A 26,152-nucleotide genomic window follows, 5' to 3' on the forward strand; every position below is an offset into this window, starting at 1 on the left:
CAGCCGGCGCGGGCACGGCGGGGCGGGGCGGCAGGAGGAGGAGAAGGAGGAAGAAGAAGGAGAAGAAGAAGGTGCCGCCGGCGCCGGGAGGGAGGAAGGAGCACGGAGCGGTGCGTCCCGCCGCCGAGGAGACTCGGCCGGTGACATCACCGCTGGAGCTGCTGAGAGACTCGGAAAATGGCTGCTGCGAGGTACCGGGGACCCCCGTCGGAAAAGAGGGGATGCGACCGGGGGGCGCGGGGTGTCGGCAGCGGCGAGCGCCCGCGAAGGGGGTCGGTGGCGTACCCTGGACCCGAAGCATCGGTCGAGGCCGGTTTCGTGGCGGGGGAAGGGATTGGGAAATGATGATGAGATCCATCCTGACAAGGTGACCAGAGCCCTGGCCAGGTGCGGTGCTGCCGGCATTTAGTGGGCAGCGGGCGCGGGCGGGACGGGGCAAGTGCGCGCCGCCCGGCCGTGCCCTCCGCGAAAGGCGCCGGGGCTGCTCAGAGCAGCGCCCGCAGGGACCCTCGCCCTGCTGGAGGCTGCAACGCGCTGCAGCCAATGTCAGCCCCGTGCCCTTCCCTCGCCGCCGGGCCGCAGCTGGTGCAGCATCAAAATCCTGCCATGTGCAGGTCGCTAATGCAGGCGCTAACAAGAGCTGACCTATGTCGCTGTTTCTACCTCTGTAGTTGTTACTGTGACAGTCCAGACTTTCAGAGACTGTTTCAGAGGAAACGCAGTTCTAAACTCTTTCACAGACACGCAGAAAAATTAGCTAGGTACCATTTTGCATTTAGTCATGTTACTGGGGGGAAAGGTTCACTCAAGGAAAAACTCATCTGCTTTTCATGTATCTTTGATGTAAGCACATAAAGCTGTAGAACATTTCCAAAACTTCATAGAAATAATTAAAATCTCCGTTTAAATATTGGAGAAACATTGAAATGTTACTACTTTATTTGACTGACATGAAGCTGCAGAAAAGCATATGTGTAAATTTAAGTTAAACTAAAAAATATGCAAACTGGAAAGACAAAGAGGGAAATGTGTCTATGGTAGCTTAAATAATAACAAGGAAAATAATCTTTGGAAATAGTAAAATTAATTTATCACTGGGCTAATAACATTATAACACTTTATTGTACCCTTAAGGTTAATAACATTGTAACACTTTACTGTACCCTTATGGCTAAGGAAATCTGTTATCATCAAAAGATGCTCATGATAGGAGGGGAGGGGGTGTAAGTAAAAAAAGAAGAAAAAATTGGGTTTTAGGTGTATAATAATTTATTCCAGGAATTTTCTATAATTTCATTCTATACACCAACAGAGTGAGCCAAAATAGTCTCTCCTATTACTTTGTAAAATGGAAAGTTGCTACATTGCAGCCATGGTTTCGAAGCTTTCCCTCACTGCCTGGAAACTGCCAAATGCTGTAAGGTTGTGTTGCATCACGTGGTGCAATATTGAAATCTTTCCTAATACCGCAGTACACTGCAGTAGAATGGTTCTAATGCAGATTACCTGGAGATTATTCAGACAGTCCAAGTTACCTCAGTGAAACATGAAGGAAATTGGTGTGATGCTCCTGGCATCGTGCTGCAGTGCCACACTGCAGGATATTGCAGGAGCAGGAAACTTTTGGACACCTTTAGCTCTGCACTGATTTATTGTTTCAGAGTGGGATGATAGAGCAAAGTAGCACAGCAATGACTGTACGATAAATCACAGTGAACTGAGGGGGAGCAGTTCTTTTCACATTGTTCTCAGGTAACTGTGTAGAAATCATCTGACAGACAAAGCTCTAGTGAAATCTTTTTAGTTTAAGGATTATAACTTTTCCCTTCTAAGAGTTAGAGCTCACTGGTGTCTTGAGGATAATGTTTTTCCAAAAGGATATAATAAATTTAATGACAGCTACTTAATTTTTTTTTTCAAATGTGAGAGTACAGTTTAGTGCAAGAAATGCTGACATGCATGATTTTTCAGAGCTGCTGCTCCTGGCTTTTGAGTCAACTATCTCACATGTACTCCAAATTGCTGCTCTAGCTTTCTTTATATTCATTACTGCTCTGTGCTTGATAAATAATGCAGGGTATGGAAGTGTGGTTAGAATATTACTTTCATGACAAATAAAGTTTAAACTGAAGCTACTACACATTAAAAATAAGCAAATTATATGTGGGTAGATTTTTTTCCCCCCCAAACACTAATAAAGAAAATTTAAGAGAAGTTGTATATGTATCACACTTTTAATCTAAGATTCTTTACAGAATGTTTTTTAGGGGACTTTTCCTAAATCTTAAGGATGATAAACAGAGAAGACAAAAGAAATGAAGAGAGAAGGTTAAAACAAAACCTCTCATCTGAGATTTGACCTCAGAAGGGAAATCCTGGAGGTGAAGCCATTGCAGAGAAGAAGTAAAAGAAGGTAACAAAGCCTTGAGACTAACTGTGATCACGGGGAGCAGAGCTGGAGGGGAGGTCAGAAGCTGTTGAGAAGTGGAATTAAATGTTTTATAATCTAAGAAGGCAGTTATCGATTCTGCAACAAGCTAGGGTTTCTGCTGCCATTTCAGAGTACATATGAGTGCCCTTTTGCAAAGCTGTGAGCAGGTGGGATGTAGGGTCCTGCAGATGCTTGTTTTGGTGGGGACCACAGGCAAACAGAGCAGTGACAAAGTCACTGGCATAGGTGAAGCGTTGGGAAGCAGCCTTTCACTTGATCAATTCTCAGGGAAGAGGTGGTGATAATTATTTCGTCAGAGGGATCAAAAAGGGAAATTCTGACTCAGAGAACCCACAGAGAAGAGTCAGAAGAGGTGATCAGCAAATATTTAGAAGTGGAAAGGCACAGGAGGGTGTTTCTGTGGTTGCAGTTACTCTTGAATACAGTTTACCTATTTTTCCCAAGTTGGTGAGGCAGGGAAACAACATGGAAATTGTGTCAAACTCCTGCAGTTTAATGTAAGAGTTGAATGTGCTGTAGCAGCAGCAGCCCTCCTGCAGAGAGAATTTTGACCTCAAATATTCTTTCAACTTGTCTCTCATGACAGCCTGTTCTGACTTAGAATCTTGCCCAGCAAGGCTGAAGAAGGAGATCCTTTCTCCCTTACCCTTGTCCTGCTTGGAGAATTGCAGTACAATCAGTCAGTGCATATTCCTTGATAATTTAGGTGATGTTCAGCCACACCTATTAAAGGAAACTAAAAATTCTATCTGAGTGTCATAGGTTAGGCTGACAGGCAAAAAAAAGAAAGTCAAAAAGAAAATATGATGGCATTTTTAGTGGAGAAACCTTGCCTTCAGAGGTCTGCTGCCCTTCCCCAGTGTGAGCCATGGGATTCAAGGGCACTGCACAGCTCTGTGAAGCCACCTCTGCTCCTGCAGACTGAGGCCTTGTAGACCTCATTTGGCAGATCTAAGAGTCCCTGTATCAGTGAACTGAGGGAAAAAAGGTCACAAGCTGCATCTGGTGATGTGGCATAAGAATACGAGACGATACATGAAATTATTTAAGAAGAGTAGCTGAGTGAGTGAAAGGCTAAGATCATCTGTTTTCACTGGTATGTAGGTATGCTTTAGGGACTATGTACTAATTAATTATAACTGAGTGAAATATTCTGCCTGAATTACTACTTAACTGGTTAGAAGGGTTCTCCAACCATCTAATACTTTCTAACAAAATATTTGGTTTTTCCTCATCAAACAAGAACCAAAGTAAATACAGTCAAAACCAAAGAGGCAAGCAAATAAAATACAGAAGACATAGTGTCTGAGTGTTATCAACTTCTTTTGATGAAATAATTTACTTTCCCCCTCAATATTCTAGATTACATAATGCCATCAGTGCTACACTAGCAGCTTAAACATACCATAGGAAATGTTGTGAGAGTTTCTGGTAGATGATTAAACCTTATAAAACACTTCCTTCAGTTGAAAGAATAATGTTTGCTGGCTTGATATAGGCAACTGATTTTAGAAAGAATTGTCATGTCATATGTTCTAAATTCAGCAGGGTTATTACAAATCTTCATTCTGCAAAACTTGCTAAACTGTTTACTCCATACAGTGCTTCATATGGTTAAAACGCATGCTAACATTAGTTAATTCTCACAAAATCTTTGAAATGAGGTAACGTGTACTGTTATTTCAGATTCATTGAAAAGACAAGGTGAACTATAAATTTAAAGGTTGTATGATTTATCCAAGACCAAACTCTGTGATTCCAGTGCTACAGACTGAACCTCTCCATGGCTAGAACATTTTGCCACCTACATGTCATGTAAAACCAAATTCTTGTCAGCTTTATATATGCAGAGGTAATTGTCCTTATTTTTTGGGCTCCTCAGCTCAAACAACTTGCATATTTAAATTTCCTCTGTTTATTATACTGAATGTAAATCAAATGGCGAATGAGCCATACAGTTGTACACTCATGGCTTAGAGTATTGCTGGAAAAATGCTTGCAGGAATCCTGTAGGCATAAATTGACTTTATAGACAGAGAGGCTGTTCTTGAGCCTAGATGGAAATATACTGCTGAAGCTCCTATGGCACTTTTTTTTATTACAGCAGCAGTGTGCCCCTTTGTCCTTGGTTGAAATTTGCTCTGTATTCATTTTTGGCAGTGTTTAGAGTAGCAGTTGTCAATCTGTATGTGGCCTTACATCCCAGAGGGAATTGCACTTCATTAGTATTTTAACTATACAGTGGAAAGTTGTTTAAAGATTATTTCAGACTGATATACAACACCAGTCCTTCCACTTTTATATTACTTCATAAAGTTGGGTTGAACTACATAGAGTAAAAAGACATTTACTTTTACAAGAAGGGAAAAATAGCTCTAGTAAGTTTTGAGGTTTTTATTCTTGCAGGGAAGATGCATTGCTGTCCATTCTCTGAAGTGTATGCAGAACTACTCTTAGTTGAAGTAATATTCCCTGGAGTAAGAGAACAATATGTATGTCTCTTTTTCTACTTCATGACCTCTAATAATAATGCAGATTTTTCTTCCTCTCCTACCTATCAAAATGTTGCAAAACCAGAGAAACTGGGGAAAAGATTTGAAGTAAAAGAGCAAGCACTTTGAGTATTAATCAGGCATGACTTCTCTTCCATGATTACTCACCTATGACAGCCAGTAAAGACACAGAAGTAGAGATAGTAAAGATGTTGCTAAGTTATTAAATAGTGACCAAAAATCAAGCCTGGAATTTTTTAACTGCTGTTTCACATATTTGCTTTTAAGAGTTAAAGGGAGAATGCCACCAACAGTAATGCTTTGGGGTCGAATGAAAGATATAGTTTCTACTACCTTATAAAAAGAGTAATATGCATCCTCTTATAAATTCTCATATCAGGTTATCAGAGAGTTTGTTTGAATAAGTCCAATTTGAAAGTTTATCTAATATATTTCAGCCTTTTAGGAAAAGTTTATTTGACTGCTTGGGCTGTTGCATGGAGCAAATGCACAATTATTGCACCTCAACAGAGATTTGCATGTGATCAAATTTTCTCTAATGATCCCATAAACATCTTTAGACAAGATACATGATGCATTGCTGTTCTTAAATGTTTATCATTTGTTTATAATTTGTTAAAATAGATTGCATTGGATTACCCAAGCCAGGTCATAATGAGCATGCCAAGAGTTTGACTTTACAGAGTTATGTTGACTGTTTCTTCTTCCAGGCCACTTCTTGCTTCTAAGTGTTTGGATATATTATCCTGCATGGAAAGAGCTTTCTTGGGATTATTCAAACTCCTGTGGCATAGGTATTTCATCCAGTTCAATAGAGTTTTATTTCTTGGTCTGTGTATTAATATATTTTGTTGTGCATGGCATTTAGAAACAAGCAAATTGGAGTATTAGTTCTCCATCTGTCAGCTGTGAAATAGTTATTTAATAAAGATACTAATCTGTCATGTAGAATTAGCTTCCTGCATCTTACTTGGCATCTTGCTATCTTAATGTGAATCTTTCACTGAGTATGGGATTAAAATACAGATAAATAAATTTACATGGTTTATAGGCATAAGAGATATCTCGGCTCTTATTTAAACTCATGTAAATCATCTAGGCTCAGAGAATAATGCATTTCCCTGAAATGTGTTTAGTGCTATTTGAGGGGCCTGGAGGTAGTAACCACCATTGTAAGCCCAGAACAGGGTCCAAGCCCTGTGGGAAGTCTGTTCCCATCAGAAGAGGCAGCTGGAAGCCTGGCATAATAACTTATGGTATCTAAGATTGCACCATGCATTTATTTTTAGGCTACTGAATTGAGCCCTACAGCAGTTCCCTCCAGGAAGCTTTAGCTGTGTTCAGTAGGGGCTTCACACTTACGACTGTTGGAGCTGCTCAAGGCTGAGACATCTCCAAAAGGATGACAATTGTGATAAAAACCCTGGGAGATTTGTACTTCTAGAGTAGCAGCTAAAGGCCAAGCCAATAACAGTGCTAGGCACCTGCTTAGAAAGCCAAATTGCCCCTTGCATCTCCAGTGATCACAGCAATAACTTAAGACACCTGGTGCACCAGTGACATCTAAATGCAAGCATCTTAATCTAGAATCCCGTACTGAAAACTCAGTAATGATGCTAGCTTATCCTGAAATCCATTCAAATGAATGCCATGTTTCACTGATAGTTGAATAAATTATTGGTTAGAACAAAAATTTAGTACTTCCAGAAGTACTAAATATACCTGCTTAAAAATTAATTAATCAGCCTTTCCTATCACTCAATTTAACAAATAAAATTAATTGTTTGTTGCAAAAATAAGAGCTTTTCCAGTAGATTTCTTCAAGCTTTTGATTTAAGCCACAGTTCTACAAAGGACTTTGGCATATTTAAGTATTAATATATACTTAAATAATATACTTATATAGAACTCCTAAGTTCTATTATATATATAAATATAGAACTGCTAAGTTGATAAAATGTGGAAAGAGTGCACTATTGTGAAAAATAAGAATGGCTTCATTAATTCCTTGGGTTATTCAACAGATTTTAGAATGTAGTACAAGATTTGCAGCAAGTTCTCTGTGTAATCCTGTGAGTTGTAAATGCTGCTGAGGCTTTAAAGTCAAGGAGGACATCTGGGTAAATAAAGCCAGAGCTGCTGCTTTACCATGAATAGCATCACTTCTTAGAAAAGTATCTCAGGTTATTTCACAGGGAGTCACACCAGGATAGTGATCTGCAGTGAGGAAGTGACCTCTTGAATATCAGGAATAAAATCATAGAGTTTTATCCTTCCTCTGAAAGACAAGTGGGATCATTTCTGTGCATTTATACTCTTAAGAGTTGCAGTAGTGCTCTGATAGATGCTCCCCCAGATTCCTAGCTGAATTTGCAACACAGCAATACTGATGATTCTGGAAAATCTGTACTCTATATTTCTCAGCTGAGAGCAGCAGATTTGTGCTTTTGAATAATCTTTTCTCAGAAATTACTAAGATATTACACTGTAAATCTTTTGAGCAGTAACACACTTCCGCATTCTGGCAGCACCTAGTTTCACTGAATTCATTAGTAAACATTGCACTGGTTTCAGGTAAAAAAGATTAGAACCTGTAACAGGGCATATAACTTATTTAAATCTGGTCATGTTTTCCATCATACACTTGCTATTGGGAACTTTGAGACTTCAGTGCAGCCCAAGTTTTTCATCAACATTGTATTTAATATTCTGACAAGTTCAATGTAAAATGTGACAATCTAAATAACACAACCCAAATGCCACTTATCATGCTGAATTGGAAATAAATAGGTTTTTATGTGGTAGATTTATTTTAAGACCAGTTAAATTTGGGTTTTGGTTTGGCTTTTTTCCCAAGGAAAACTAGGATAATTGAAGGCTGAACTCAGAGGGTAAATAATATAAAATGTTAGTACATAATAAAATCTTAGCTTTATTATGTATTTATTATGTATTGCATTAAGGCTACAGATACTTGGCCTAAAATAAACCCCCTTGCATTCCACCTGGGCCTCAGAAATCAGAAGGGTTGGGTGCAGCTGGGTTTAGCTTCTGATAAGAACTGATTCAGCATTACCAGACTGGTTGAGTTCAGTAAGAAATTGTATGATCATAGACTTGCAAATAGTGCAGTTTATCAGTTCAGTACGAGTTCAATAAAAACTTTCAGAATCCAGATGCACAAAAAGTACAGTTACCTGAAATAACAGGAAAGCAGATTCAGAATTGCACTAACTACAGTGTATCACTCCACAGTGATACAGCGTAGCACAGTGCATCACTACAGCAGGTGATAGTAACAGAGCTCTATTACTGATGTCTAGATAGAAATATAAAAATATTCCCAGGTCTTTACAATGCACTGAAGGCAAAAATCTCACCTAGAGGCCTCCCTTCAGGGGAGGAGGACAGTCCATCAACTGATCCCAAGTAGGCAAAGGTATTTCCCCCTCTCTCTTTTTTCTTTCTTTGCCCCAAACCCCCCCTTCCTTTATATCATAGGTAGGGTTTTGAGTGTTCTGATGATACACGTAAGGTGTGTTTCCATTTCTCTTCATTTGCATTCTTAAGATGTAAAAGTAAATATGCAAATAGGGCTTAATGAGTGTGTTGGCTATTTTCAGTCAGAACTTATAGTTGACATAAAAGGTAGAATAAACACTTTGGTCCTCCTCCACCTGCTAAGGTGGCAGTAAAGGCTGTCTGACCTTCACTAGAAAGTCTTTGAGTACATCTTTGTCTCCTTAAAGGACCACATTTATAACAAGGCTGGTTATGCAGAGTGGCTGGTAGAGAGGTGCAGGTTTTCTCTGGGGCTTCTCTGAGACTTCTGCTTCACCCGGGCATCGTTCAGTCCTTATGCCTTGCTTGAGCCAGGTATAAGATAGGCAGGGGCACATCTCGTGTTCCTCTCAACCAGTCTCATCAGTTCTTCACCAATTTAAGGCAACTCTATAGCAAACCATATACTGTAATTGTGGATCAGTTCCTTGACTTGCTGAAACCAGTGTCAAAGCCCTGTTTTAAGCCAACAGAATCAGACTCATCAAGTGGGTACGCAATCTCATGTTGTAAACTTGTAACACTTTGCACTGAGTCTATTGAAGGAAAAGAGAAATAATGATTTCAGCATGCCATCTGCCAGTTCTCTGGCTGAATGGAACAGCCTATGTCAGACAAAGGGTGAGATATGTTTTTAAGTAACCTTTGTGGATTTTTGGTGGCTTTGGGGTTTCTTGTGTGGTTTTGGTTTGGCTTTGTTTTGGCTTTTTGTGTTGCTTAGTAACAATATCACAATTAAAAAATTTATAACATTTTTTGCAGTACGTGAGGTGTTAACATGTTTGTAAAAATTAAGAGTCCAATTAATGTTTCCTCTGCAGAACTTTAAAATTATATGGCTCCTTCCTTTTTCTTTTTTCCCTTCTATAAATGACCTAGGATAGTGAAAAATTGTAAATTTGCATTTCAGAATTACTGAAATCAGTAGTGTTTTCAAATAGAGCATATAGCAGAATTAAATAACTTGTAAAGCATAAGTGGCTTTCAAAAGTCATATAATGTCTTTGTGGTTAGTAGCTGCACACAGGGTAATGCCTGTGAACAATAATGTTTCCTCCAAATGAACCACTGAACAAAGCATTCAGTGTCAGAAATCTTACTTGATGACTTGCAGAACTATGTCAGAAAAATTTAAAATAAAGAACCAGATACACTTTAACAGATTACTTATGCCATCCTTTCAGCTCTCTAACTTCTGCTGGTCTACTGGAATCTATCCTACTACTCAAAATCTGTTCTAAACCATAAAAAGGTGATACAAGATGAGTTGGACCAGGCCAGTTTCTGTAAGGAGACACACCAACTTTATAGTCACTGAGTAGCTGGTGGAGAGAAACAGGCTCTCCCAGACAGTAAGTCATCTGCTGTCTTTTAGACACATGTCATAGGGTGAGATTAATCAACTCCCTTTCTGCAGTGACTGAGCTAAATGTGGTTAGACAACCTCTAACTTTTAAGGCAGTAAAGGTTTCGTTAATGTTAATCCCAGTCCCCAAGTTATTTTGCTTGTTTTCTGATGATGCATTCTATTTTGCCTTTGATCTGCTTTGGCATATAAGATTTTGGAGGGAAGCATCTCCAGCAGTCCTTGGACAAAGTTCACATTGACTCCTGTGGGAGGTCAGGGTGAGAAAACACTGCAAGGCTTCTCTTCCAGAAAGTGAAGTGTTTCACTGTTCCTTTTCCTTATTAGTGACATTTTATTCTACCTTTCCATTCCCTTTAATCACTGGCTAGAAGTGATGCCAGCAGACAGTTAGGTGTTATCCCCAGGGCCCATGAGTTGTCACAATAAATTCTGTGAAAAGTCTGATTAATGTCTACTGCAGGAACTGAAGGCATTGCTCCTTAACATAAAAATACTTACAGTCGACTACTACACTCTGTTCCTTTTATTTGGCAATGTAATGATTTCATCATTCTACCCATAACACAAGCAGTTGGGCTTATGTCCAGTAGAGCTGCAGCAGAGGGGCCGGGTCACTTGCTGTTGCTGCCCCTCAACTGCTTTCCTGCCTTGGTCCCTTTATAAACAGCAGGACATTCCTTCTCTCAGCATGCTGAGAGAATATGGCAGCTGTTAAGGCCCTTAGTGAAATTGGTTTAGCTGTTAGTACACCCTCTGACCACAGGCAAGAATCTTGTCAGCTCAGAACAATTTTATATATAATGCAGATAAATTGCTGAGCTCCACATCCTGCCATGACCATGGTAAAAATTGTCCTTAGCTTAAAAAGGCAGGAGGTATTTTCTTGGATCCAGATGCTTGCCTGGTGTAAGGACTGTGTGAAAGATTTTGTTGTCCATGTGCTTCACGGTGTCTACCAGCAGCACCAGGCTGCTCTCATGGATTCTGAACATCCAGAAGTCCATATTTCCATTGGCTCCATTAAGCTGTTTAAAAATGTAGGCAAGTCTGATACCTTCCAAAAGCTGTTGCACTTGGTACTGATGTGCATGGTATTGGCACAGTGTGTACAGGACTACCCCTGGTGCCTGATTTGGGGGATCATGGCTTGCTCTGCATGCCGTGACAGCCTGTATATTCAATGTACCTCTGGAAATCCTGGGCTGGCTTGCTAACCCAGTACAAGTTCAGTCCCATGGTTCAGAGAATATTTGTCTTAATACAAAATGAGAGACAAAAGACAAATTGTTAGAGGACTGCAGGGAAATATTAAAAAAATATAGAAATCAATCTGTCAGTTGTTAGACTTAGCACATTGGCAGCTCTAAATTTGCTGCAATTCTGCGGCTCTTATGTGTGCTTTTCGGAGGGTAAAGAAGTAGCTCACAACTGCCAAGGCCAAGGGAGGAAATATCAAAGTACTTCATTTGAGAATCAAAGAACTGGGTTGTGGAAATTGCTGTGCTGGGTTATCAGAGGCAGAAATAATATCTTTGAGCCAGATGAAAAAAGTTAAGCTGAGTGAAGTATATACTCAAAAGCATTGTGGAAAAGAAGGAATACTGATGCCCAACTGATTGCATACTCTACCTGTTTCTAATCTGGTGTTTTGTTGTTCAGACAAACACAAAGTTCCAGTTTGGACCTTACCTGTCAATGGTGAGGTCAGTGCTGGAACTTTTGTTCCTTTGGATTCTGTTTTGTCTATATGTTTATTCATTTGAATGATCCCTGTCTGTGGTATGAGTATCCATCCAGCATGGATCAGTGGCAGAATGAAGTCTCTAGTGAGTCATGCTGGACAGAGATATTCAGGCTGCTTCCTCTTCCAGAATTTGCATGGGATGGATGTTTTCTGATCTTTAAAGAAAAATAATGTCAATTCTTGTAAACACAGTCTCCTTTCTCCAGTGAGACAATACTCAGCAATCCTACTGTTATCACACTAAGCATATTCTGTGTAAAACTTTGGTTTAATACTCCTTTTAATGGTGATTTCTTATCTATATTGCTTGCCCTGTTGTGTTAGTAAACATGTTGACAAGACTGCAGCTGTCTTTTGCAAATTAACAAGTTCACCCCTGTATGGAAAGCCAGCTCTTTTGAGACATAGAACAGACATTGGAATAGTGGCAAACTGGACTTCTGCAAAAGAATTGACTTTACTTTATAGAGTAGTGCAGCCAGATATTCTCCCTTTGACATAATAGCCCCATGTAATTCTCCTTTTCTAGCTCTGAGTTACCTTTTTGACAGCCTCTTCATGAGGCATTAAATTTGCTTCTGACTGATTGAGGCCAAGTCAATCGCAAATCACACTGTCACATCTAGGAATTCATGAGTTTTCAGCTCTGTGAACGTAGTTCACCTTTATGAATTGACCATATGTTTGCTGGAAAGAAGACTCAGGTTTGAAAATCAGATTTTCTATGTATCGATTTAATAATTTAAAGTAGAAAATATCTTCTCTGAGTATAGTGGCAACACTTAAAAGAAATGGTTACATTTCCAGTAGAATTTATACTTTCATGAAAAGCTATCATCCTAATTGGGAAAATAAAGCTCAAAGTATGACTTGTTCCTTTTTCCTGGTAGAGAAATTCAGTGCTTTAAAAAACCCAGAACAGCACATTGCTTTAAAAGTATTGTTTTATGAAGCAAATTATTTAACTGTATATTTTGGGTTGGGTTCTCCTTGTTGCTGTTATTCCTCATGAAGCAGCCCAGCTCTTTTCGAGTCCTTAGCCTGTCACTTCTTTTGTAAATCAAGTTTTCCACTGCCAGGATGTGTCACACCTCACCCACTCAGTTGTCCTGGGTAGTTCTGGGTTGGTTTTCTGTGGCTGCAATTGTCTTCCTGACCATGGAATGATAACCATACATCCCACTTAATAGCATGAATAGCTAGCATTTTCTTCCATTCTAGGGAAAGGTTCTATCACACCTGTATCTTTCAGCCAGAAGCTGGACTAAATTTTTTATTGAGACAAATGTAGAAACAGTAGAGATCCCAGCCAGATTGAACACAGAAGTAATATGGAGGCCAGGGCTCTGTGAGTGAAAGCTGCTTTCTGTGCATAGTTTTGTAGGAAAATGTCTGATGTACAGGTGTTAAACAGACCATCTCCCATCTTTCAAGGGGGATACAACTCACTGCTTGGCTAGTTTTCACTTTCTTAGGATATTTTCATACAAGGTAATTACCAATATCCAGCAAAAGGAGGGTTGTTTGGGGCTTTTCAAAGGGTTCTTGTAACATCCCTGTGGCATGATACAGTAACTGCTATTTTTCCTTTGATGTCCTTCAGGAAGTGTCTGTGTGACAAGAAAGACACTTAACAATGAAAAAATTTACACTGTTTGATTTTGTAAATGATAATTCACTGCAAATTGGAGAGACTTCATGGATACAGGACCTTCCCTGTGATGACAGTGAACTAGAAAGGCTTCTGAAGCCTAATGAGCACGTACTAGTAAACTGGCCTGTGGGAGAAAGAAAGACAGAAAAGCACCTGGTGAAAGTTGTGTGCATGAGTGGTGAGTGCAGTTCCAGAACATTTGTCTGCTATGAAACATGCTTTTAAGTTATAGTTGCCTGACTGTCTGTGCTTTGGTCTTTTTCCTTTCCATCACTTCAGATGACCCCCAAGAGCTAGTGGAAATGATGCAAAAGATATTACGAGCAGATGAAATTACAAAGATACAAGTCCTTGGAAAAGGCAAGAGGAAGAGGATAGAAATGATATTCTCAGAAAGTGAGGACAGTGACCTGGATAAAGAAAAGGTGAGTTTGTGTCTTTATGTGCCTTATATTGTCAGGTCCACAAAGGAATGAAATAGACTGCAACTACTGATTCTTCATGACATAACACACAAAGGATGTATAGTAAAGGTAGGAACACAGGCAGCCTTCACATGGTACCTCAGCACAATAATCTGCCAGAGTAATTACTTAGGCAAATGGATTTTGTCCTTCTCTGTGTCAAGAGATGAGTGTTACTCAAGGCTTTGAGGCTCTGTAGATCCATTGCATTTCCCCCCATAAGACAGAAATCCGACTAGTGCATAAAAAAGGGAAGGGACCAGGTTTTCTGAGGTGTGCCTTGTGCTGAGAGCTGCAGTGACAAAATATAGGCAAGTAAAACATAAAAGTTAACAAAGTTACAGATACATTTTTTAAAACTACTAACCAGGACTGTCAAGTGCACAGTGAATAAAAACTTTTGGTATATTATGAAATACTGTATTGAAAGTCTCTATAGGAATGCAAAGGCACTGTTATGCATTTTTTACAGGGAAAGATGATGAAACATGTAAAAAGAAAGAAATCGTTGCAGGCATCTGCTCCTGCCAACATCCTGAGTCAACTTGAAACATCTTTAATTAACAAACAGGTAAACATCTTTTCAGCAATTTTAATATATCAAGTAAAAGCAGTCTGAAAGGTATTTTTGAGGGAGGCATAGGATTTTTGCCATAGTGAAGCTGACCATTCCAAAAGATGCTGCTTTAGAAAATTGATGAATAGAGAACAGACAAAGATACCTAACAGTTACATATTACACTGATGTTTCATTTTTAATTTTAATAAGAATATTAATAGTGATGTTTGATAAAAGCTTTTATTAAAATGCACTGAGTTTGTTTATACAAGAGAATTTTTTGATTTAGCCAGATATTTTAATGTTAGTTTTGATGCTTTGATTTTATGTTGTTTTTGCTCTAGATATCACAGCTGTTTGGGGTTTTTTTCAGAGAGAACCATACTCAGGAAGCAACTTTCTATATAGTGAAAGTAGCAGTGATGAAGAAGAGCCTTTATTTCAACTCTCCAAGGTGGAACTATGTGCCAAAATTAAAAGTCTCAAGAGGAAGCTGACAGATACCATGAGAGAAAACTGCCGCCTAAGGCAGTCCCTGGTGATGCTTCAAGGTAAAGTTGGGAGTATTTTGATGAAGAGGAAAACCTGAAGGTCATGAAAAGCTTGATTTATAAGAGGCCATTTGGTTGGGAATTATGGATGCTCAAGCACCTGACATGATCAAGGCCTACCATTAGCATCACAGTCTGTGATACATGGCAGCATTTAATTCCAGCAGCACTTACTGACTTACACAGAGGCCATTCAATCATAGAATTAGAAATGAAAAATGTGTCTCAATCCTGTTAGTTATTCTCAGGAGAACCTTTCTGTATGCTGTGTAACCATTGGCTAAGCTCAAATACTTCAGTGACCAGTCCAGTGACCCTTATTTACTAGCAGTCTTTCTTGATCAATTGATATTTCATTTATTCTGAAATTACTTAATTTCTAATTACTTTGGTAATTCCTCATTACTGATAATCTGAGTTAGTTTCAGATGCACCAAATTTAATTCTTCCCCAGAGATGAAAAATTTTGTTCCTTGCTAAATGAATCCTTCATCTCTTAGTGATCATCTCTGAACTGCCTCTCACTTGTCCCTGTCCCTTACTCTGAGGCAGCCAAAACTGAATCCAAAATTTCAAACCACTAGTGAGTGATTAAGTTTTAAAGAGGATTTACTCCTTCCTGTGCCAGCTACACCATCCTAGACAATGTGGTGGTATCTGGCCTTTTTTTTTTTATTGTCAGATGATTTTGCAACTGTGAATAATTTTCATTTCCCACCTTATTGCATTTCTTATGCTATTCATCTTGGTTTGAATCATTAATCTCCACCTTTTTAAATATTATTTGTAAACATTTTCTTTGTGTTTGACAACTTTTCTCACACATAAGTCAATTTACCTTGCATTCTGGGCAACTATCTTAGTCTTTTACAGTATTTTATTTAATTTAGTGATTCTGTGTCTTGCTGATATCTCTTGCATCCTTTTTGCTCTGCATTGATTCTTCTTAATGGGTAAAATAAAAGTTTATATTTGAAAATATTACTCTGAGGAAAGATTATTTAAAACATATTCTCTATAGATGAAAAAAAATAAAAACCTCTGCAATCTGTGTAATTTCTTTGAAGGAAAAAGAATCAGACATCACTTAGCCCATATTCAATAGCTTTATGGACTTGCAGAGATTGTGAGATTGTAAAAAGAAAAAAGAGAAATAGTCTGTTTTGTCCCAGGATGGGCATAAACTAATAGTTCCTCTTAGTCTTTCACTGAATTGATCTATTCTAGAAACTGAGCCCAGATCTTCATGGGTAGGGACAGCAGAATGGCAGGAAAGCATTTGAGAGAGGAGGAAAAATATGTTGAAATGTCTTTGCTGACTATTTTGGGTCTTTCACATTATGACAGGAATCTAATTGCAAAAATATCTCTGCTTATGTAATTGGAGTCTGAAAGCTTCCATTACTATTTTACCCTTCACTTTTCATCTGATTTCAGTGTTGCCACAGGCAGTCACTCATTTTGAGGAACTGGTAGGGATGGCTGAAGCACTGCTCAAAGGGGGAGTGACATCATCTACGTCCACTTTGCATCCACATTCTGTTTGGAAGGCATCTCACAATCCATTAGCAGATTCCTATGCAGCTATGCATAGTAACTCCAGCTCACCAATAACTTTGAATGTGGAAGAAGAGGAGCAACAGACTGAAAAACAGGTCAGTTAAAAGGCAATTTCAGGCATGAAACTTTATACAGTATAAAGTTTACTGCTATAACATAATATAAAAGATAACCATCAGTAAAATAATTTGTCATCATTGCATTGATAACATAACTAAAGAGCTCTTTTTGTGCAGAATGCTCTTTCCATGAGAACATTAGCTTTTATTCAGTGTCCTGTATATTCTCAAATTCACTTTAATTTCAGTGGCCTTGCATACCTGTGGCAAAGGGCAGAATGTGAATACATGATGAAAATGCCAAGATCCAGGGATAAATTCCAGCCTAATTGTTTGGATGACAAAGGGGAATAATAGTATTTCAAAGATAATTTAAGATGAATACCAGCAGTCTGTTCAAACTGTTAATTTGTAATTGGATGCTGCTGTGTTTCTTCTTCTGTTCCAGACACTGGCTAGCAGTTAAGTAGAAATATGTGTACATAGAGATACTGAGTAAAGAAGTTCTGTTATTCTCTGCAATTATAAGAGAACATGATTGAGAAATCTAAAGCACAGGGCCTGTACATGAAAAAAATGAAGGCACAACCAAAAGAATGATTGCAGAGTCTGCATTCACAATTTAAATAAACATTATTATGCATTGGGTCATGCTAATCAATGCAAATAATTCCTGTGTGTTGTCATCGAGTGCTAAAATCCAAAGAAGTCTGTTAAGAATTATCATGGTATGTTTTGGCTGCATATAGGAAACCACAAAATTTGACCTGACATCTTCAAAAAAATAAAAAGATCTAATTTTCTGAGCAGCCTGCCTTACTTTGAGGTAGCTCAAAACTGCCTATTAGGAAAGCTCAAGCTCTTGGCTGTACCACCGCTGCATGCAGAAGCCACTCTCAAAGCCCGGGACCAGATGTCGCAGTTCTTAGGGCATGTCTGCTTGCAGGCAGGAATATTTGCTTGGGCACAGTGCCACGCTACCAAGGCAGTACAGAAACCATGCCAGAACTGGACCACAGCCAGCCTGCATGGAGAGCAAGCAGAAGGATTTTGCTATGTCTGAACATGTCCTGTCTTCACTAGTGAGTAATAAGGATGGTGGAGGGTTTGGTAGGATGCATGGGGTCCTTAGTCTGCCCCACACTTCTTTCTGGAAAATAATCAAGGTGTGTGTATAGTCCCAAATGCTGAGCAATATGCAAGTGTGGTGTTATCTCAAGCACACTGTTTGCAGAGATTGCTTTTGAAATTGTGGTTTAGAAATAGAAAATGAAAAAGATATTTCAGTGGTAATAGTATATAATATTTCTAGAAAACTGCAGTAGTTATGCCTATGACCAATTTTGTTTTCCAGTTCAAGATCGAAAAGTGGCAGATTGCACTTTGTAACAAGAGCAAACCTCAAAAATTTATAAATGACTTGATGCAAGCACTTTATACACATGAATACATGGCTACACACAGCCTGACAGGTGCAAAGTCCTCCTCTTCAAAGGATAAAGCGGCAAAACCAGCTATGAATCAGAATGAAGTTCAGGAAATCATAGGTGATGACTTGTTAAGTTACTCAATGTGGCTCTGACTTGACAGGGGACTTTCTTGGAGGGAGGGGCTGTCGTGCTTAGCAGCTGGTCTACTCAGGTGACGAGCTATTTCCTTCTTCAGCTACATGCTTTTTAAAACCGTCTGTTATAAATACTGCCAGTGAAATGCAATGTAGTAGTGTTGTGTGAATTCTGTGTGTTTTATTCAGGTGACTGCTCAGAAACAGTGATATTGTAAATTGGTTTAGCCCTTGCAAGGTTAATCTGCAACAGTAAAACTTGGAGCACGATGATAACAGATAAGGGAAGGCAAAAAAGGACACGCTTGGATCAAATTTTAAATTGTCTGCTGTGTTCTGAAGTTTAGTGAATGTTATGAATTCTGACATTTTAAATAGCGCTAGAGGCAAAATGAGAGTGTATAGAAGACAAAAATAGCGATCAGAGAAGCAAACAAAATTTGATTTATGCTGAGGTTTACAGCAGAAAATATTTGGTGCATAGGACAGAAAATAATTTCAGATGGAAGTATTAGCTTTAAAGAAAACAGTATTTTGTGAGCATATGAAGCCAAATTTTAATTAGATTCACGCCTATGACTAAATACTAGAACAATATAGCCTTACTTACTGTACTATAATTCCCCCCCCATTGCCATTCCCTTGGATTTTGCAGTTCTCTTGGTTCCTTTCTCAGTTTAGCTCCAGTTCCTGTACCTTAGTATAGTTTTGTTGAAGTTAGACAGCAGCTTCAAAAGTTTTCAGTTGCAAAATCATTTTTTTTCTTAAGAACCTTGTTAGAAAAAAAAAAGCTCCAAGTCAAGAAAGATAAAAGGAAAGAGTGTGTAGGATGGTAAAAATATATTTAGAGGCAGTAAGATGAAACAGTTTCAGAATGACATTTTAGTAAAAATGAAAAATATTTAATGGGATGAGAAAAATGGTTGGACAAATGGTCTTTTTCAACCTAAATTATTCTAAATCCTACTAGGGCCTTGGCAAAATTGAAAAGGGAATCAGAGAAGGTAATCAGAGAATTGAATACAGCATGTTGTGGAGAATTCAGTGACAAATCCTATAAAGAAACCAAAGAACTTTGTTAAGGTAGAAGAGAATATTCTGGAATTTAAACAGAAAAGTGTCAACATTATACAAGAGAAAAAGAAAAATGAGAAGGAAGCCTAGGAGTTTTAGGCTTGTAGAAAATGAATTAGTAAATCAGATTATTTAAAGAAGATGGAAATTGTAGGACTTCAAAATAAAATTAAATTAAAGGGCAGAGAAATCAAGGGGAGAGAAGATGATGGAAAGAAGAGTGCAGGACTCATGTTGAGTCCCGTTGAGTCCCGTTATTATTGCATTCAAAAAATGTAGCCAGGCAAAAAATGTAGCCAGGCAAAACAGAACGGAAATTTTTAGAAAAAGTGACATCACCTGCAAAAGAAACTTAATGAGGAAAAAAAGAGTAAGATTCAGAGTCATAAGGACTGATGAGGATAGGAAAAGGACTCTGATCAAGAACAGAACATAAGGAAAGAGGATCAGCAAGCACAAATCACTGGCTACAGAACCCCTTGTGGCCCTGGAGTTCCTTTTGAGTCTGCCAAGAGCAGGCGCAGCAATGTGGAAGGCACAAAGGAAAACAGGAGCTGTCTAAAATCTATGAAGAAGTTTGTAAAGATTGTGAAGTAACTAGAGTGGAAGCTGAAGTAGCTGAAACTTTAAAAGATGCAAGAAATATACTTTATATCACACATCTCTTGTTTCCCTGATTTGGAGGGTCCATGTATATATATATATATATCATCTCTTAATTTTACAGGAATCACAAAACAGTTGTTTCCAAACACAGATGATGCTTTAATCAGGCGAATGATGGGACAAAAATTGAACAATTGCACCAAGAAGCCAATTTTAAGCAAAGATCTTAACTCAGGTGCTTTTCAGAAACATAGCTTTTGGTAAGTCGAATTTAAAAATGCCTGCACTGTGTAAATCTGCATATTACTTCATAGTAATAAAATCTAAGAGCAGTCTTAAAATTCAGATAACAATATATATTTACCTACCTGGTATATGTACTACCCAGCCAGTAAATATTTCCATAAACTTGTACAAAAAGTACATAATAAAGAAGCAGTCTAGCATAACATTACTGCACAAAAATAGTTATCGGTGCCAGAAAAAGCTGCACAAGACTGTTAAATTGCAGGAAGAGAAAACAGAAGGAAACACATGGAGTTGCTTTGCTGAATATGTCTATTTTAGATTTGACATTATTAATGCTTCTTATTATTCTCTGGCTCACCATAGACCAGTCAATTCCATTTTCATTTCACCTGTTGTACCCCAATTAACCCACAAGTGAATATAGGGAAAATCACACCTCTTTGGTATGTATTTATAAGAGTACTGTAGGTGAGCTAAGCTGGCAGTCCTTTATTGCCAAAAGAGTCTAAATTATTGAGTCAGAGGAATTATTAAATAGTATCCTACCTGTGAGTGAAACTAATATAACATTACTAAATACATGGCTACGGTTGGTGAACTCAGCTATTTGCACAGTACTGTTTCCACATATTCCAAATGTGCATATCACAGAAAGGTGGAGCTGGAAGGGACCCCTGTAGGTTGGCTGGTCCAGCCCCTGCTGCTCCAAGCAGGGTCACCCAGAGCAGGTTGCTCAGAGCCATGCACAATTTGGCTGAGGCTCCACCACTGCTCCAAGCACCCTGTGCCGCTGCTCCGCCACCCTCACAGTGTTGGCTGATGCTCACACAGGACCTCCTGTGTTTCCACTTCTGCCCATTGCCTCTGGTTCTGCCACTGGGCCCCACTGAGAAGAGCCTCTTGCATCAGTGCACACAGATAAGATCAGCTTGAGCCTTCTAGAGCCTAAACAGGCTCAGCTGCCTCAGCTCTCCTCAAGAATCTGATAAGAAATGAGCAAGGAAAAGGACAAGAGACTAAAATAGGGTGACAGGGAAAAGATACTTGTCCTTACTTAGACTTTCTATACTGAAATAGCATTTTTCTTCTTCCTGGTTCACTTGGCCCCTGCATGTGTTTAAAATCCAAATTTGCAACTGTAAGACACTTCATAAGAAAAAAACCCAGCCAAAAAAAAAAAAAAAACAACAACAACAAAAAAAAAACCCACCCATCCCCAACAACAACAAATAAGAAGCAGCTCAAGATATTTATCTATGGTATGATACAAATGTTTGAAAAGTAGTAGTGCTTTGCTTCTAAAATTCCTTTCTAAACGGCCTGGTAGTACTCCATGGACCACCAGTGGTCTGTGAATCATTACTTGAGAAATACTTACAGAATATCTGTTAGGAAAATTCACATGCACAGGTTTTCCCATCTGGAAACAATAAACAAATGCACCAGCCTGGCAAAAATGAAGTTTACTATGTTAATGCTTAATGAGATGAGAAGACTTCATAAAGTAAAGGTCCTGTGTATTTGTAATATACAGTATGCAATGATTCACTGTAGTGATTTTCCCTGTCCTTAACACAGACATGAAAAATAACAGCATAAAACCACAGATTTTGTCCTCTTTGAAAGTGTTAAAATCTTAAGTATTTTAAATCTTTATCTCCATCAGATGGATTTATACATTTTTGCTAATTCCTGAGTCTTCTAATCTACACAGTAGTCCTAAAGCCTTGATAGGAAGAACTTGACTATACTACAACAATTCTGGGTTGTTATTTAATATTGCTTATGAACCTTCCAATTTAAACCCCATATTTAAAAATGGCCTTTCAATATTTTAAAAATGCCCTTATGTCTGTTATTGATTAGTGTTTATGTAAAATCCAATCCAACATCCATTGTGACCAATTCAGATATTGCCGGAATAGTGTATTTTGAATTGATGCATTTATAATGATTTTTTTTGCATCTGTTAAGCATTCCCTCACTGTCAAAGCACTTAAGCACCACTTAAGTAATCAAGGTAATTTAGTGATTCCATTAACTCAGATGACATACATTTTCTGTAAGAAAAGTAAGACAATTAAAAAGTGTTCATAATCTCACTGCTACTCCTCCAGTCCACCTTCTAGCAATGAAGTACAGAGAGGGGTAGAGAAAATTCTGTTGTGCGGGACCTTTTGTAACCATTTTCCCAAACAAGTTACTAACTTTAAAAACTGGTGTTGCTGCAGCTTTTATTTCCTCCCTTGCTACTATTTCTTCCTTACTCACCTCCTCCACCTTTCCATAGAGTATAATTATGATCCAAGAGAAAAATATGGAAACAAATCCACTGAAACAGACAAATTTCCATCTCAGATCCATGAAGCTGAGGTGAAACAAAGAAAAGAGCAATGTGACAGTGAAGAAAACTATTTAACTAGCTAATAAACAAACTGCAGTTTGGAAACTAAGAACAATGCTAACTGCACATTTAATGTTAATATCTCAAACTTAGTTAAAAATTGTCTCAACAGTGGTTCAACAGCTGCTCCTCAGGGCATCATCTCTTCGGCTGTTCCTCCTTGTACACAAGACCAGCAGGATGATGATTCACCAGCTGCTAATGCACAACTTCAGCAAAATGACAGCTGCCTGACTCCTCCACCTCCCACCCCAGAAGGTCAGCAGGAGTGTCCCAAACCCACTTCTTCTAAGGTGGAGTCTCAACTCGCCAGCAGCTCACCAGCGCCCTCTCCCAGCCAGGGCTGTGGACAGGATCTCAGGAATTCAGACAAGGAATAACAGGTGTTTCATTCCAGCTCATGTGCTCAACGGAGATTAAGAATCAGTATAAGATTAAAAAATAAATAATATCTAAATTGTAGTAGAAGTATGGTAGTGTCCAAAACGGACAGAGATAGAAGCCTGAGAACTTTTTTCTCAAACAAAAATCCCATAGTCTAGGAAAAAATTGAAGGCATATTAATATATTTGAATTTAAGATGTTATAAGATATATGCATGTTATGCAGTAATTAAAACTTGTACTGAAGAATATAAGTAGAGTTCCCCTTAGTTAGAAAAAAGCATTATTTAAAGTACTACCAAAAGAATATGTATGAGGACCCATAATTCCCCTTGCTTTCACCTTGACAGCTGAGGGAAATCTGCTTAACTGATCAAAGAAAGTTATTGTATATTAATGCAAAAAAAGATATAATGATATGGGGAGAAAATAGAAAGATCTCCTAGTGAAATGAAGACTGGGGCCAGCACAGGAGTAGAAAGCACAGGGCCCCATGAGCAAAGAAGAAATTAAATAGATGTTTAAGGCTGTTACTAACTTAGAAAACAAAATAACTTTCTTAGGCCAATGGAACTACAACTTTAAAGATATCCACAGGAAAGAAGCAGTTACTTTTTAACCTCTCAAAGTAGGAAAGGCAATGGAAGCAGCCATGTTCCTTTGTAGCTCAGGGAAGAGTCCTCCAGGAGAACCTGTTTAGTTATGGTAGCCATTCTCTTACGGGGATTCTGCTGCTGGTACTCTGCTGGTTCGGCTGCTCTTACTGCCTCTCCTTCCCTGACCATCAGGTCCATGGGATAAGGGTGCCTGGTCCCTTCAGTGGGGAAATAGAGGACACTTCAGCAGGAGTAACTAGTAAAGTGCAGAGTTGTCAGCTTCTACTCCCTGTGTTTTGATTTTGGTATGCTACCCCTTGCTGAGAGAAAAGGTGGACAGGCAGAAAATTCCTCATGGGACAAGAAAAGTCCCAGTATCTGGGAAGTTGACCTTGATATCTGACACCACTTCTTCCAGGAAGCAGCTGGCAGTCACACAAACTCTATAACAGCCTTAGGAGGAGGAGTGGAAGATACAGGCTCCCCGGGGCAGTGGTCACAGCACCAGACCTGACAGAGTTCAAGAAGTGTTTGGACAATGCTCTCGGGCACATGGTGTGACTCTTGGGGTGTCCTGCACAGGGCCAGGGGTTGGATTAGATGATCCCGATGGGTCCCTTCCAACTCAGAATATTCTGTGGTTTTATGATATTTTTCCTTGGTGACTGATTTCAGGTTTCCAGGAAGGAGAGAACGCTTGGGACTATGGCTTTCCTGTTTGAGTGTACTTCTCCCAGAACTGAAAGTACTATTAGCTGAATCTATGTCAAACATGGCAAACAAGCAACTAACAAATCAGACTGGAAAAATGAAGTGACATTAAGTTGAAGAAATCTAGCTTGATTTAAGGAAGATTTCAGGACATCTGAGTTACAGAAATAAAATAGAAATAATATAACACTTAAAAAAAATCTGAAGATAAGGTTATCAGCCAAATACTGTTGAAGGGAAGTGCTGCAAATCTAACTGTTCTAGAGCAAGGCACTAATAGAATGCACTGTGGAGAAGACTTGTTTGTGAGCTGGGGTACCAATTAAGTGATTTGCTATCCTTTTTCATCTCTCACCTAACAATTCCTTGTAGATAGGATCAGGATGAAAGCATGTATGAAATATTTTAGTTCTATCTCATGCTATTAACTACCATCTATAAAATGTAACAGAAGGAAATTTACTATTATGTAAATTTTGTATATCTAATTGTATGTACAGCATATATAATAATGTATATAGTTAATCATATTTTTGAAGTGACTTTCTATCAAATAAAATGAAATATTACTACGCCTTAGTGCAGTTTTATTGTTCTCAATGTCTATTGGGCCTTCTCTTACATCAGCCTATGGTACACTCAAACGTACAAAGTCGGAATCTTTCTCTCACTCATTTTTTGGGTTTTCTTTCTCTTTAATAATTGTTCTGAAGCTAGCTTCTGTAAAGCTCATCATTTTACCTGGGGAAGGAGTTGGCCCACCTTACAAAGGCACTCTAAGCTCACAGCTGTCACAGCTGATGTCGCACAGCTGCAGCTGCTCTGCCCTTCGGGAGGTGTTGAAGCTCTTGGGCAGGTAGATGGGGCTGAAGGTGAGCAGCTGCTCTCCCTGTGGCTGGTGCAGCGCTGCAGATCCTGCTGCACTTTGTGCTTTTCTATTCTGCTGCCTTGGTGAGTTGTCAAAGGAAAACCAATGGGGCTGGCAGCTCACTACAAAGGGTGTAGGAGGAGTTTCATGGTAGGGTGGAGGACCTGCTCCCAGGCATGAGCCAGGGAGATGGGTATTCTGGACAAAATGAACAACAAATGGAAGGAGATATTTTAATGCGGTAACAAAGGACAAGAAGTGAGCAAGCTGGAAAAAGACCTCCTCCTACTAAAGTATAGAAACAATGCTATCCCTCTGGATGAAAGAAATAGCTGTTATACAACTATACCATTAACAAAAGGGCCATGTATCTTGCAGTACAACCAGAAAGGTACAAAATAAAACTGTTTTTTTTTTTTTTCAAAATTACCCTGACAAACTCTGATAATACAAAATTGAAGACTAGATAATCACAGGTTAGAAACTTCAAAAGGAATAGAAAGGGACATCAGATCAGTGTAATGATGGTAATTCTGCTTCTCCAAAAATTTGCATTAAAGTAAAAATTAATTTGTTATAGGTAAATGTGTGATGTTCTGAAGTGTAAAATTCTGATATGAGCAACAGAGGGTACATTATTTGCAGTCCTCAGAATGGGAGAAGATTGATGGCTGCTACAGAAGCTGTAGTAGTGACATTAGACTGTATGGCATTTAGTAACTGGAGATTTACTACTGAAAAGGTAAGCAATACTAAAACTAATAATTTGAACTATTTATTCATATTACTGTATATTAGATTGAATTTGAAGGTTAGCATGGAAAAAAAATTTGGTAACTGTTTATCATGAAGTGGTCAGAAAAGTGCTTGTTTTCTAAGACAGGAGGAATATTGAGATATGTGAAGAATTGGATAAAAGCTTTACTGAAAAAATATACTGTTTAATGAATCAAGGAGTTAAATGCATGTCGAGTTCATGTCCCCTGTTATTAGGGTATATAGATAGGAGTAAAAAAACCAAAACCAATAGATATCTGAGTTTTCTAGATCAAGAGTAAGTGGCACTATGCCATGTTGATACAAGAGGGAAATCAATGGTTATAAAGGCAATCAGTGTTTCACTTAAAGGGAGCAAGGAGAGAAGCAAGAATGTTGAAATATGTTTGAAAAATATATTTGAATTAGAATCATAGAATTGTTCAAGTTGGAAG

At 38.6% G+C, this 26,152-nt stretch overlaps 1 protein-coding gene across 6 annotated transcripts; it reads left to right on the forward strand.

Moving 5' to 3' along the window:
* The first annotated feature begins 26 nt into the window (after positions 1 to 26).
* Positions 27 to 24,328, forward strand: BEND6 (BEN domain containing 6). Of its 6 annotated transcripts, none has more exons than XM_085574714.1 (11): positions 27 to 191; positions 2,256 to 2,413; positions 13,243 to 13,471; positions 13,573 to 13,718; positions 14,230 to 14,328; positions 14,690 to 14,867; positions 16,305 to 16,522; positions 17,841 to 18,033; positions 19,852 to 19,990; positions 22,496 to 22,651; positions 24,038 to 24,328. In XM_085574714.1, the coding sequence occupies exons 3-11, from the start codon at positions 13,276 to 13,278 to the stop codon at positions 24,177 to 24,179; spliced, it is 1,467 nt and encodes a 488-aa protein (XP_085430840.1). In that variant the 5' UTR covers positions 27 to 191; positions 2,256 to 2,413; positions 13,243 to 13,275; the 3' UTR covers positions 24,180 to 24,328. The 6 variants fall into 6 exon arrangements, with proteins under 6 accessions (XP_085430840.1, XP_077638495.1, XP_077638499.1 ...); XM_021551114.4 differs by having other exon boundaries at positions 52 to 191; positions 22,496 to 22,641; positions 24,038 to 24,228; XM_077782369.2 differs by lacking the exon at positions 24,038 to 24,328 and having other exon boundaries at positions 22,496 to 22,911.
* Positions 24,329 to 26,152: the final 1,824 nt, after the last annotated feature.

This window comes from Lonchura striata, chromosome 3 (genome assembly GCF_050655825.1).
Source record: "Lonchura striata isolate lonStrDom1 chromosome 3, ASM5065582v1, whole genome shotgun sequence".
In the NCBI taxonomy this organism is placed as follows: domain Eukaryota; kingdom Metazoa; phylum Chordata; class Aves; order Passeriformes; family Estrildidae; genus Lonchura; species Lonchura striata.

Excerpts from the sequence above, each read along its gene's own strand:
- BEND6 (XM_085574714.1), top strand. The coding sequence starts at position 13,276 with ATGAAAAAATTTACACTGTTTGATTTTGTAAATGATAATTCACTGCAA. Across the intron at positions 16,523-17,840 it reads AGCAACAGACTGAAAAACAG|TTCAAGATCGAAAAGTGGCA; the intron begins GTCAGTTAAAAG and ends TTTGTTTTCCAG. Across the intron at positions 19,991-22,495 it reads TTTCAGAAACATAGCTTTTG|TGGTTCAACAGCTGCTCCTC; the intron begins GTAAGTCGAATT and ends TTGTCTCAACAG.